This window comes from Anopheles gambiae, chromosome 3 (genome assembly GCF_943734735.2).
Source record: "Anopheles gambiae chromosome 3, idAnoGambNW_F1_1, whole genome shotgun sequence".
Classification (NCBI taxonomy): Eukaryota; Metazoa; Arthropoda; class Insecta; order Diptera; family Culicidae; genus Anopheles; species Anopheles gambiae.
This window is the reverse complement of record NC_064602.1, coordinates 77,639,234-77,651,787: the sequence shown is the minus strand read 5'-3', so window position 1 is coordinate 77,651,787 and position 12,554 is coordinate 77,639,234. Positions and strand designations below refer to the sequence as shown.

At 47.1% G+C, this 12,554-nt stretch overlaps 3 protein-coding genes across 9 annotated transcripts; 1 reads left to right on the top strand and 2 right to left on the bottom strand.

The window, feature by feature from the left end:
* Positions 1 to 69: 69 nt before the first annotated feature.
* LOC133392812 (ATP synthase lipid-binding protein, mitochondrial-like) lies at positions 70 to 1,323 on the bottom strand. 2 transcript variants are annotated; one of them, XM_061654482.1, is made up of 4 exons: positions 918 to 1,323; positions 769 to 846; positions 475 to 682; positions 70 to 426 (listed from the first exon to the last, which is right to left on the bottom strand). In XM_061654482.1, the coding sequence occupies exons 2-4, from the start codon at positions 814 to 816 to the stop codon at positions 230 to 232; spliced, it is 453 nt and encodes a 150-aa protein (XP_061510466.1). In that variant the 5' UTR covers positions 817 to 846; positions 918 to 1,323; the 3' UTR covers positions 70 to 229. The 2 variants fall into 2 exon arrangements, with proteins under 2 accessions (XP_061510466.1, XP_061510467.1); XM_061654483.1 differs by having other exon boundaries at positions 70 to 393; positions 918 to 1,306.
* Positions 1,324 to 1,571: 248 nt separating this feature from the next.
* LOC1270680 (longitudinals lacking protein-like) lies at positions 1,572 to 10,205 on the top strand. 6 transcript variants are annotated; one of them, XM_061654484.1, is made up of 4 exons: positions 1,572 to 1,788; positions 7,019 to 7,230; positions 7,308 to 7,394; positions 7,471 to 10,205. In XM_061654484.1, exons 2-4 carry the CDS (start codon positions 7,132 to 7,134, stop codon positions 7,663 to 7,665), a joined length of 381 nt encoding a protein of 126 aa, XP_061510468.1. In that variant the 5' UTR covers positions 1,572 to 1,788; positions 7,019 to 7,131; the 3' UTR covers positions 7,666 to 10,205. The 6 variants fall into 6 exon arrangements, with proteins under 6 accessions (XP_061510468.1, XP_061510470.1, XP_061510473.1 ...); XM_061654486.1 differs by having other exon boundaries at positions 1,583 to 2,223; XM_061654489.1 differs by lacking the exon at positions 1,572 to 1,788 and adding an exon at positions 1,839 to 2,009.
* Positions 10,206 to 11,284: 1,079 nt separating this feature from the next.
* Positions 11,285 to 12,544, bottom strand: LOC1270681 (origin recognition complex subunit 6). The gene is made up of 2 exons (XM_061656347.1): positions 12,302 to 12,544; positions 11,285 to 12,220 (listed from the first exon to the last, which is right to left on the bottom strand). Exons 1-2 carry the CDS (start codon positions 12,376 to 12,378, stop codon positions 11,509 to 11,511), a joined length of 789 nt encoding a protein of 262 aa, XP_061512331.1. The 5' UTR covers positions 12,379 to 12,544; the 3' UTR covers positions 11,285 to 11,508.
* Between the last annotated feature and the right edge of the window lie 10 nt (positions 12,545 to 12,554).

Below are 12,554 nucleotides of genomic sequence, written 5' to 3'. Positions count from 1 at the left end.
CATTAAAACTAACGAAAGAGCTGAAATACCTTAATTTTCCGCCTGTAGTGTAATTACATCATTTTCCTCTCTTTTGAATCGAATTTTGATTTTTATTTCCGTACCATTCACATTTTATTTCCATATCCAGATATGCGCTTCCCCAGTGCCTTGTGGTAGGCTTTAACTGTGAATAAAGCAGCACAAGACCAATCTAATGTACGGGCGGGTTATAAAACCGGTAAACCAATCAAAATGCAAACAGTAACAGAAACGCCATCATAAGACAGAACAGCCCCATCGCTTCGGACAGGGCAAATCCCAGAATGGCGTACGAGAAGAGCTGCTGCTTCAGGGATGGATTGCGCGCATAACCGACAATCAGCGATCCAAACACGGTTCCAATCCCGGCACCTAAAGGATTACACACGCAAAACAACAAATCAGCTATAAGATGATGAAGAACTACTGTAACAGAAAGGTTACAAAACCTACCCGATCCGGCGACTCCAACCGTGGCAGCGCCGGCCCCGATGAACTTGGCCGCAGAATCAATGTCCCGGGATGCTGTGCCAGTTTGGAACGAACGGATTGATGGCAACAAACCCACGGAAGTTGTGGTGTTGCGGCCAGCTGGAGACTGTCTCTCTGTTGTCATGAAGCTACAGATCGGCCGGATGTGCACATTGGCTCCACTAATGGCCTGTAAGGTTTGTAAGGAAAGAGAGAAGCACAATATAGCGAAAAGAGCGTATGATTGAAACTCATCGATGTATTCTTGTTACTTACCAACTTCCGTGCAATCGGACTCACGCGAGCTGCCGTCAAGATATACATGATGCTGCTTTTGAGGTTGGAGTTTTCAGGCTACAGATTAGGCGAAAGCAAAAATATACAAGAATCACTTTGAATTCCGGGGAAAAGCCTACAATCCTTACCTGAGCTGGACCGTAATGCAAGAGGTCGGATTATGCAACAGACAGCTTCTTTTGATCGGACTGCAAAAAGAGTGGTTTTTGAGCTTTTCACCGCAGGGTACTGCGATCTGCGTTGGATGCCACCAGAATTCTCCGAAATGAAAAACGCGCACACACCAGCAGCAGGCCAACACATCGACCACTTGAAGTGACAATTGATTCCTTTTGCCTAGAACTCCACCTTCAAACAATCCAGATCCAATTCAAAAACCAGACAAGAGATACATGGAAAAACCAAATTCCGGTCTTTTTAGGGCAAGAACACACAATTCTTCGCAAAGATATCACACGGAGTAATCGCACACGCACCGCTCGTAACGTCCAGTTTCTACGAAATGGGCGGCTTTTGAAGACTTTGACAATTGCTACTGACAATGCTGGACGATGAAGTGGCATAGACACGTGTGACATTTCTGCATGTCAATTGGAAATGACAAAATTAAAACAATATTCCAAATTGTTCCATTTCTTGCAAATGTTGTTGGAGCTGGTACATTTCTAAATTAATTTACAATATTTTTATTTATCTCTTAACAGTATGAAATAATTATTTAAAGTTTATGCGTACAAATTTTTGTCACAACGGTCGCCGCCCGGGATGACCGCTCGAGGCGTACCACTGTGCGCTCCGAGCCATCGAATGACTCCATTTTGCACGTCTCTTTCGTCGAAACGCGTCGCCGTGTTTTCAATACGCTTCTCCTGCTCCGTTCGGCTGGGACCCAGAGCGGTGTGCCAAAACAAAGTCTCGCGCTGAAAAGAAAAGCAGCAGTTTCGCGCAACGCAACCACACGCACATCGCACGCATCGGTGCCACATTCTTCCCAAAAAGGTTAGTTTTTCCCCTTTTCCTATTAGAAAGGGTTGCTGTTTTTGTTGTTGCTGTACGAGAAAGGGTTGTTAGAAGAAATCGCAGCAGTGTGTGCAGCCAAATCACCTTTCCGACGCTGGTGGCTGTGGTGGTGGTAGTGGCGGCATTAATTATTTGCCGTCCGTCCCGGTGACACGAGCGAAAAGGATTAGAAAAGCAAAGAAAACCTGAAGAAAAGAAAGGTAAAAGCCCGTCCCAGCCACTCCAGTGTGTGGTAAAGACGCAACGAATTTGTGAAACGACCGTGAGTGCGCGTGTGTGTGTGTGTGTGTGTGGTGGGCTAATTTCGTTAATTTCGGAGTCTATTTCGTCGTTTGAAACGGGAAGAAAAGCGGTAGGAAAGAGTTGTGCTTCCGTCGCCGTCGGTTGTGTGTGGCTGCTGCAGCGTCTTCGAAGGTATTTCGGCACGAGAGAGAGAGAGAGAGTGAGAAAAGGAGAGCGCGTGTAGCCAGCAGCCATCAGTTTTCATTAGTCCCCGTGTGTTGGTGTGTGTGTGTGTTGTGTCTAGTTGTATAATTTCTAACGATAAGCGGATTCTAGTGCAATTCGAGGTGGTGTGGAAAGGCCCCCCGAAAACGTGCCAAAACGTGCCGCAAAAATTGTGGAATGTGCTATCGGCGGGTGCGTTAGTTTTCTATTTCGCTTCTGTGTGTTAACAACAACAAAAAGTGCAGTGCAAATACGACACACAACCCCCGCCCCACAAATACGCATCCGCGAAGGTTGCAAAGCGCGTGAAAGTAAGCTAAATCACACTGCTCGCGAACTCGTCTAGGCTGTATGTGTGTGTGTTGGTGTGTTGTGTAGTAAAAAAGGGGCAACATTTTGCATGGAGAAAACACTGCTTTTTGGAGGTCATATTACACACAGAGCAAAAGGAATCGATGATGCGCCGGCGGCATTGTGTTGTGAGGTTTAGAAATTCACACTTCCCAAGAAACGACAGCGCGTCATCCTCATTCGTTGCTCGGGAATCAAACGGAACGGTTTCTTTCCGGTATTGCTTCCCCTGCCTTTGCTTCTGTGTGTATTAATTTTCATCCGTGATTGCGTGCAACGGCTGCTCCAACCACCCAGCCACACATCTGTCCAATTGCTCTCCAACCAAACAAATGAAAAAAATGGGCGAAAGAGAGCAAAGCAGGCTGTTTACTTTTTATGGTTTTTGTGCAACGGCAGCCATCACTATCATCATCATTCACTTGACACACCAACTCAATGCCGCGTGTGTGAGAGAGAAAAAGAGAGAGAGGTTTATAACTATCTACCCCGAAATAATGAAACTAACGCCGTTGATGCACGCAGCATACAGAGGAAGCATATATTATTTGCGCAAACATACCGGCCAACGGAGCGCTAAATTCAGGCCGGGGACAGTACGCGAGCAAACGATGATTTTGCTATCAATGTGTTTTGACCTTTTTAGCACGAATTCAGCACTCCGAATTCATAACCTAACCTAAGCAAAAGGGTCTCTCTCTCTTTCCTCTCCCCATTATTGCACGTTCGGCCACAAATGTTGGTGATGGTGCGCGCAAAAACATGGTGGAAGGATGTCGAAACATGGGCCCAAGAAAGTCGAACAAACAACAAGACAACAACACAAAAAAAACAGTAAAATAAACGCAACCCAAAGGACCTTGGACGGTGGTGATTTCAATTCACCACACATACACACACACACACACACACACACACACACACACACACACACCATACGTACTAGTCGGAGTCGGTCTGTGCAGCACTTCCTTTCTCTTCTGCGCTGCGTTTCCACCAAGCCCCCGCGGAGGGGTTACGGAGGGTTTTAAAGCTTAAGTCACAGCGGTCTTGAAACAAATGCAAAGAGTAGAGAGACACATTACACAATGCGTCCATCCGTCGCAACAAAAGCGTAGGTGCACCCACAGACGGACGGTACACACACACACAGACACAGACGTAAACGGACAAAAATCGTAACGCGATGGATGCACGTCGTGTTCGGGCGCAATGTCATTCGATGCGAAGAGAGACAAACGGCGACGCATGTAACAACAGATATGCACACACACACGCACACAGGCACACACTTAGGCAGAAACAGTGGGAACCAAAGCCGTCATCGTCATGATGGTGCATCACACACAGCAAGATGTATATCGTCTCCCAATGTTTGTGTCTCCCTCACTCTCTCGGTGTACTTTTTCTTGCCAGTTTCTTCGGCATACAACATTGCGCGACGGTGGCGGTGGCGAAGACGGTTAGAGCATAGTTGGCGTTGGTACAAACAACAAAAAAACGCACTCATACGAGGAGAGTGGGGATGGAAGGGCCAAATGTATTTTGCACTGCAGCGCGCACACATAGACACACAAAACAAAAATAAAAAAATCTTTTCTAGTTCGGACTAGCGGTAATGCCTGCTGCTGTTGGGTGCAGTCTTGCGGTGGTCCGGTGGCATCTTCTTCAACCCAACACACAGACACATGTTGTCCGTGTAGTAGTGATGGGCTGATTTCGATTCTAAAACTTTTTATTTCAGTTAAAGAACTGATTCTTATTCTGGAGCTAATTACATTTCTGGAGTCAATCCTGAATTCCGTTACCGGGCGATTCCCAGGTCGATTCCAATTCCGGGGTCAAATCTGATTCCGGAGTTGATTCCGATTCCTGAATAGATTCCGGAGCCGAATCCGAAATCGTATCCGGAGTCAACTCCGGAATCGTATCCGGAGTCAACTCCGGAGTCGTATCCGGAGTCGGCTTCAGAATCGGCTCCAGAATTTACCCCGGAATCGTTTTCGGAATCGACTCCGGAATCGGCTCCGGAGTCAACTACGGAATCGGCTTCGTAATCGGATCCAGAGTCAACTCCGGAATCGTATCCAGAGTCAACTCCGGAGTCGTATCCGGAGTCAACTCCGGAATCGGCTCCGGAGTGAACTTTGCAATCGGCTCCGGAGTCATCTCTGGAATCGGAATCGATCCCTACATCAGAATCAACTCCAGAATCGACTCCGGAGTCAACTCCAGAATCGACTCCGGAGTCAACTCCAGAATCGGCTCCGGAGTCAACTCCAGAATCGGCTCCGAAGTCAATCGGAATCGGAATCGATCCCTACATCAGAATCAGCTCCGGAATCGGCTTCTTAGTCAACTCCAGAATCGACTCCGGAGTCAACTCCAGAATCAGCTCGGGAGTCAATCGGATTCGGAATCGATCCCTACATCGGAATCGGCTCCGGAATTGATTCCGAACACGAAATCGGAATTGGGTAGGTCCGATTCCGAGCTCCCACCACTAGTCCGTAGCCAGCGAAGTCAGGTTTGCTTTTTGTGGTGGCTGTTGTTTTTGTGTGGTTTATTAGTTTCGATCGAAAATGCAATGGATGGTTGTGGCATGCTGCGGGGTGGGTGCACGGGAAGACACTTTTTGCTGTTGTTGTGGTGCAGCAGCAGTTGTGTCTCGGTAGTGTGTACTTCGCGGACAATCGATCGGCGGGTCGAAGTTGGCTGAGGGATTTAACAACTGTCTTTTCTTCCTTGTTTTGGAAAGAACATCTAAAATAAGATCAATGGTTTTAGTGTGTGTGAGTGACAAAAGAAAGATTTTTCGCATAGAAACTTTAGTGATTTATCGATTTTCTTGAGGACCTAAAATAGTGAAGAAATTGGTTAAATGGATGTTAAACATTTGTGTAAAAATGTATTGACTTAATGTTCTAAATGCAAAAGCAAAGCGACGCATTTGCTTGTCCATCAAAAAGAATAGTTTTATCCATTTCCGCTGAATTGTTATTTCAGCCCCCACTCCAGACGGATGAAACTATTTCGAAACTGGAAGGAACTAGCCACTTCAAAGGTGACTGTGTTGCAACATAGAAGATGAAACGAAAGAGAGAAAGCTAGAGAGGGGGAAAAATAAGATCAGATTGAACCGCGAATATAGAACCCCACACAGCAAGGAAGAACGGTATCCATGTGCTGTACAGATTTCTCTGCTGATTCTCTGCTGTTGTGTGAGAGGAGCCGAATAAAAAAATAATAACAATAATGGTCTAATATCCACCCCAACGTTCTTCGTGTGCCGGCAGAGAACGAAGCAAAACAAAAACGGATAAATGGTCCGATCAAAGCGGAAGAGGTTGTGAAACCGGCATCGGCGGCGGCAGCAATATGAATGCGCGAATATGCTGTGGAGAGAAGGCCCTCAGCGAGTAAGCGGGGATTGGGCCCAACTTTTTGTTTCTTTCTTCTTTTTTTTTTTAGAAAACTCAAGAAGCTGTCCCAGAAACTCATAGCAGGCCGAGGGGAGAAGTGGCCGACCGTTCGCGCTAGCCTTTCTAATTCTTCTCTCCAATTGGGGCCAAACCTTCTTGGAATGAAATGCAACGTTTGATCACGGCGACGACGGCTGGTTCTTAAGCGGAAGGCACAACACCGCGTTTGGGTCGCAATTGCCAACCTACGAATTGAGAGGGAGAGGTGGGGGATTTTATTAGCTGGTTAGCATTGCCTGAGACAACCCCCAGTACAGAACCAGATGCCTCTTACAGTACCAGCAGCCCGGGGGTGTCGTGTGTTTGTGCAAAATTGTTCAATTTTGGGCTCGACTGGCCTTTTCTCTGCTTCCCTCTCTCTCTTGCTTCGTTTAAGGCGATATATGGGAATTGAATGAGAAGGTCCGATTAAAAACAAACGCGCCCGCCACACAAAGCTTTTATAAACACCCACCAACACAGACACGCACGTGTGTGTGTGCTCTTAGATGAGCTGTGCAAGAAATGGCAAAATAAAACAGCCCCACACTCGCTTTAGTGGGTAAGGCTCTTCTCCACCCCCCTTCCATTAATGTGGTCCTCTCCCCCTCCACCCGAAATGGTGAAAAACGAGGTCAAACCACGTTGCGCGAGTGATTGGCGGTAGAGTGGAGCCTCCCGGCGCAAGCGGCTGCTTGTTGTGGTTGTTGTTTGACTGCGCGGAATCGTTTTTTTATATCATAGAGCAGCTGTGTGTGTGTGTGTGTGCAAAACCGACAAATCCAAAAGGGCAAACATATCTCTTTTTTATTTGTGTGTAGCGAACTTGCATGTCGTTTCGTGGAGGGTAGGGGGGGGATGAGAAGGTGCATTCTGCATTTTTTTTTCATTTTATATCGTACGTATTTCTTTAATAGTTTTTCTTTGATGCTTTTTATGTGTCTTTTTAGATTGAATCCCGCTTTTCGTTCGCTGGTTTTTGGTTTCCATCCGTTTTAGTGGTTTAGTTTTGTTTCCCTCCCCGAAGCACGACAGTTAAAGCGCCGCAGAAAAAAGGAAAAACATGGCCGATCAACAGCAGTACTTCCTCAAGTGGAATGACTTCCAGACGAACATGGTGACATCATTCCGTCATCTACGGAACGAGAAAAGCTTTACAGATGTAAGTGGCGTTTTGCGCTTTGCCCGCGGCTGTGTTCTCTCCGTATTATATTATAATTCTTTTTGTTTCCATTTTAGGTGACACTAGCGTGTGAGGGACAGACGTGCAAAGCTCACAAGATGGTCCTGTCGGCCTGTAGTCCATATTTCAAATCACTGCTGGAGGTACGTTCTCGACTTACAATCGCACAGCGCAGTCCCAATCAATTCGCATTCCCTCTCTCTCTCTCTTTTGTTGCAGGAAAATCCCTCCAAACACCCGATCATCATCCTGAAAGACGTGTCCTACAACCATCTGCAGGCGATCCTCGAGTTTATGTACGCGGGCGAGGTGAACGTGTCGCAGGAGCAGCTCCCAACGTTCCTCAAGACCGCCGACCGACTGAAAGTGAAGGGGCTGGCGGAAACGCCGACAAATATCAAGCGGGAAGGTTGATTTTCCACACCTTCACACGGATGGGCGGCGGCGGCGGCGGCGGCATATGCTGTGTTGCTGTGTTGGCTAGGGGGATGGGGGACAACAAGCCACCACCTCCATCTCATGCTCCGTGTGCTGTTTTTTTTCTCTTCCTTTTTATTATCAAAAAGAACTCTTTTATATATATACACAAATACACACACACACACATATTATATATATATACAAATCACACCAACACGGAAACCACAAGACATAATTAGCTATAAATAGTGAAGAAACGAAAGCAAGCGGTGGAAGCAAAGATGATGCTGATGATGATTGTTTAGAATCGTGAAAATTCCCCGTCGGTGCAAGGAAACGGCGTTTGCAAAAGATTGCAATATCGTTTTTTTCTTTTCTTTTCGTTTTTCCCCCTCCTGTTCCCTTCCCTGTTTAATTGCACCTTAGCCTAAACCATCACGTGCGCCTGCCAGACGAACGTGTTGTGATGTTTATGGCGGCGGTGATTTGTTTAAACGGGATGTGCGCAGGAGTGATGTTACTAAAACGCGCGCGCGTGGATATGTTGCTGCAGCGTCCGTTTTCCCCCTACCCCCCTCCCCCTCCCCCTGCTAGAAGCATATTAAATTTGTAGGAGAAAAGGAGCTGTTGACCGACCGACCGACCGTCGTCCGATGGTGTGTGTATGGGGTGTGATGGTCAGATTGATAGGAGAGAGCAATTATTAGAACGATAGGCAAATAAAACTAATTTAGTGTAGCCACTCCAATACCGCGCCTGCGAGAGATAGAGCAAGAAGCTTCCGGAATGTGTGTTGAGGTTTAATGACAAGGACTAGAGAAGTTGAAGGATATGCAGCAAACAGTACAGGAAAGTGTAAGGGACCGAAAGAAAGTTAGTATGTACCGTTTAGAGCTCTACAATTAAGGGGAAACGCAGCAGCAAATGCGGACGATCAGAAAGAGAGAGACAGAGAGAGGGAAACAAGAGCCGCATATTACTATAGTGATTAACTCGCACAGCCGCCTACTGGACACACATATGAAGAAAGCGTTGCGAAGAAAACGGAAAGCGAAACGAGCAAGACGACACCAGGAATGTATAGTTCCGCCAGTAGTACGGGGAGAAAAGAAAAGGAAAGCAAAATGTAAGTTTGCAATTGATTTCTTTGTTTTTTTTTTTTTAAATTTTGATTTTACCATCTTCAAGACACAGTAACTTTTAATTTTACAATCGTTTGCTGCATACATACTGCGTACGTACACTAAAGCAGAATTTATGCTACAATTGGTGATGAGTTAATTGCACACACACAATAGGGCAAAACACAGACACTTCACCATTCACCCCTCCCAAACCATCCGTTGATCAGTTAGTTATCTATCAATTGCTATCAAAAGCGTTGGCCCGTTTATTAGTTTCTTTCTCCCGCAACAGCCAGCCTCCCTTCTTTCCTCCCCCCTGTAGCGCAGTTCATATAAATGCCCATCTTGCTTGATATGCCGGGCAAAAAGGCCTTAGAACGCATCATAGAGAGCGAGAGAGACAGTGAAAGAATGTGTGTATGCGATAGTGGACAGCGAGAAAGAGAGGTGCGTGTGAGCGTGTGTGTGTGTGTTTATATGATAAGACAAATAAGCACCGCATAATTACCATTTATTCCAAATGAAAAGCTGTACAATAACTTCCGAATGTAGAATTCTTGTTTGTTTTTGTTTTTTTTCTTTCTTTTTTTCACTTCGTAGTCTTTTCCGTGTGTGTGTGTTTTGTGAACCAAGGGTAATAGTTTTGGTTACCTATTTTCCACTATTTGTCGCATACACGCGTTAGAGGTTTTTTTGTTTGTTGGTATTTCAACACTTTTGCTTAATTTATGTTACCCTTTTCACATGGGACGGTAGAACTACTGGTGCTACCTACCAACGCCACACGGATAATGCCTTCTTTCTTATTAGATTTAACCAATCCATTCAATTCAAACTTCTCTTGGCCACAAGGAGGCACATGGCGCGTGCATTAAAAATTGGGAAAACCAGTACGCAAGGATGCTATTTACATTCGGGGCTTTCTCTTTGTTTGCGAGATGAAATGTACATATAAATATTATAGCACGATCTTGTTGCGGAAAGCCGAAGTAAAACTGTGCAGATGGCACCAGGCCCCAATTTTCAACACACACTAAAAAGCAAAAGAAGGATGCCCGCAAGGAAGAGATTTGATTAGAGAAAGGTGTTATTTTCAACTGCAAATGATATGACCCTGTAGAGACGCTACATAACCATCCCAATTGCTAGCATTCTATGGTGCTGTGGCGTTAGTCCTCTGTTAATTGAATTATTCCGTATCAACTGAGTTCGATCTGATCTGTGAACATGTTAGGCTGACCTTTAACTGATATACCACTTTCCGTTGCAGTATCGTAACACCAGAAGCAACACACACACAGCACCCTTACTCCTATTACGTTTCTTTGTTAGCACTATTATTACTAATTCTGGAGGCGCGCGCGCGAAATACATTTTGTAGGAAGTAAATAATTACACACACACGCCCGACGTGATGCCGTTGTCGATGTCTCATTCCCACAATCCGAACATCTCCTGCTGAGTAAGCGGTGGTGCTGCCAATTACACAATGAAGTGGGGATTAGAAACGTTTCCGTATTCCTCAAAGTTCGGTGGTGTCGCGACTGCCCAGTTTGCTTCCCACAGAGGACTGAGGCAATGGGGATAGCCTTTCATGTATCCTGTTCAACGTGGCCTTAGAAGGTGCGATAAGACGAGCAGGCATTGACACTCGAGGTATACCATCTTCTGGCACTCCATCCAACTCCTGGGCTAAGCGAACGACATTGACATTACGTTGCGATCAACAAGAGAAGACGGCTGCGGAAACGCATGCTGGGCTTAAGTCAGAAGCTAAGCGGGTTGGACTCCAGATCAACACGTCTAAGAAGAAGTACATGCATGTAATAGGGTCTAGGGATATCACTCCAGATACCTTTCCCTGTATCACCATGGATGATGATGCCACACTGGAAGAGGTGGGTTCCTTTGTATACCTAGGATCCTAAGTCACATGTGACTCTGACACATCCTTGGAAATTCGGAAGCGCATCCTTGCTGGAAAATCGCACCTTCTGCAGTCTACGTAAGTGGCTGCGATCTGGTCGGTTCTCCAGGCGATCAAAACTGACGCTCTACCGGACCCTAATAAGGCCCGTTGTGCACTACGGACATGAGACATGGACCTTACTGGAAGGCAAGGCGATCTACGTGCACTTGGTGTTTTTGAAGGTAAGGTACAAAATGACCACGATGAGCTGTACGAGCTGCTAGGTGATCCCCCGATTGGAATCCTGGTGAAAATCGAGCCACTTAGATGGCTGGGATATATAGCGAGGAGGCCTGTTAGCTCCCCCAGCCAGGGAGGTCATCAAAAGGGACCCAACGGGCACGCGGAGGAGAGAGGCACAGCGAGTACGGTGGCTTGACCAGGTCGAGGCAGACTTGCGGAGGATCGGAAGATCTCGAGTTGGAGATCTGCAGCACAGGACCGGGCGTTATGGCGCAACATTCTGTTCACGGCACGAGTCGGCCGACGACTTTAGTCCGTTATTGTATGTATATAAATGTTTCCTGTTTGAGCATTCGATTTTTTTATTACCTAATTATGTATACAAATGTGCACCTTACGTAAAGCTAGGGTCTTAACAATTCACGGTAAATAATATCTGGATATGTATTGGCACAGTGCAAACACTAACATTGCGTCCTCGAAACAACACACCTCTAAGCGTAAAAAAAAACATCTCCCATCGTGAAATGATGGTTCCCAGGGGGTTGAGAAGAGGGACATTTACCCACTGCCCCGTTGCAGCTCCAGCTCCCGGTACGCCTTCTCGAGCATCCGTTTCTTCCAGCTCTGGTACGGTTCGATCTTTTCCGGACTCGCGTGCTTCCGTGCCGCACTGCTCCCACCACCATTGGCCTGCTCCTCTTCGCCCCTTGCTGCCAGCTCCTTCACCACAACGCCCCTGGTATTCGCACCCTTCGGTCCCATATCGGCCGCACCGGTGGCGAGAAACTTCTCCCAGTTCTTCTCCAGCATGCTCCACTGGGCCGGCTTGAGATGGCTGAACGGTAGCAGCTTCGTTTTGGGCGGTTTCACCTTCTGCCGCTTGCACGCCTGAAACACGGCCATCGTCGCGTACTGCGGGTGGCTAAAATCGATCCCGCCGCCGCCGCCGCCCTGTCCGGCGTACTGCTTGTACGCTTCGAGCAGTGTGGCCGCTTCCTGCTGCACCTGGGTAACGCCCACCTGCACACAAATCTCCCCGATGCCGAGCGTTTTGTTAATGTCCAGCACCTTTTCCAGCGTGCGGCGCCCGTTCGCGTACGCCGTTTTCCTCAGGCCGGACAGCTTCATCGCCGTGTCGGTGTCGAACGGCAGTCCGAGCAGGCTGGAGGCAAGGTCGATACAGATCGTTGCCTTGGCGTAGTCGCCCAGACTGCTCATCATGCCGCTGGACGAGCGTATCTCCAGCAGGCGCTGCAGTTCCGTCGCTTTACTGAGAAACGGAGACAGGACGGACGTTAATACACACCTTTTTTTGCTCTTGTTTATGCAGTAACATTGTGAAATAACTTACGGCGCAAGGGACTCATAGTTGGCGAGGCCTAGCTTTTGAACAAGCTGAAGCAACAGTTTATTATCGCCGGTGGCCATCGGTTTCGCTCTTTTTCCTTTTTTACGATCGCAACCCTTGTTTACACACACGCAACACGCTCCCGTCCGTTCCGGCGAAGCTGATGATCGTGTGCGTGCGTGTGTTGTGTCGCTGTTGCACCACGCACCAGTTTGGCGCGAATTTGAACGTCAAACTGTTGCCTGCTGCTGCCGAA

What these genes read in the sequence shown, in the direction of transcription:
- LOC1270681 (XM_061656347.1), bottom strand. Translation starts at nt 12,378, where the DNA reads ATGGCCACCGGCGATAATAAACTGTTGCTTCAGCTTGTTCAAAAGCTA. An exon ending in AACTATGAGTCCCTTGCGCC is followed by an intron (nt 12,221 to 12,301) that starts GTAAGTTATTTC and finishes TCCGTTTCTCAG; the next exon opens with TAAAGCGACGGAACTGCAGC.
- LOC1270680 (XM_061654484.1), top strand. Translation starts at nt 7,132, where the DNA reads ATGGCCGATCAACAGCAGTACTTCCTCAAGTGGAATGACTTCCAGACG. An exon ending in ACGAGAAAAGCTTTACAGAT is followed by an intron (nt 7,231 to 7,307) that starts GTAAGTGGCGTT and finishes TTTCCATTTTAG; the next exon opens with GTGACACTAGCGTGTGAGGG. An exon ending in ATTTCAAATCACTGCTGGAG is followed by an intron (nt 7,395 to 7,470) that starts GTACGTTCTCGA and finishes CTTTTGTTGCAG; the next exon opens with GAAAATCCCTCCAAACACCC.
- LOC133392812 (XM_061654482.1), bottom strand. Translation starts at nt 816, where the DNA reads ATGTATATCTTGACGGCAGCTCGCGTGAGTCCGATTGCACGGAAGTTG. An exon ending in GTCCGATTGCACGGAAGTTG is followed by an intron (nt 683 to 768) that starts GTAAGTAACAAG and finishes CAAACCTTACAG; the next exon opens with GCCATTAGTGGAGCCAATGT. An exon ending in GGTTGGAGTCGCCGGATCGG is followed by an intron (nt 427 to 474) that starts GTAGGTTTTGTA and finishes ATCATCTTATAG; the next exon opens with CTGATTTGTTGTTTTGCGTG.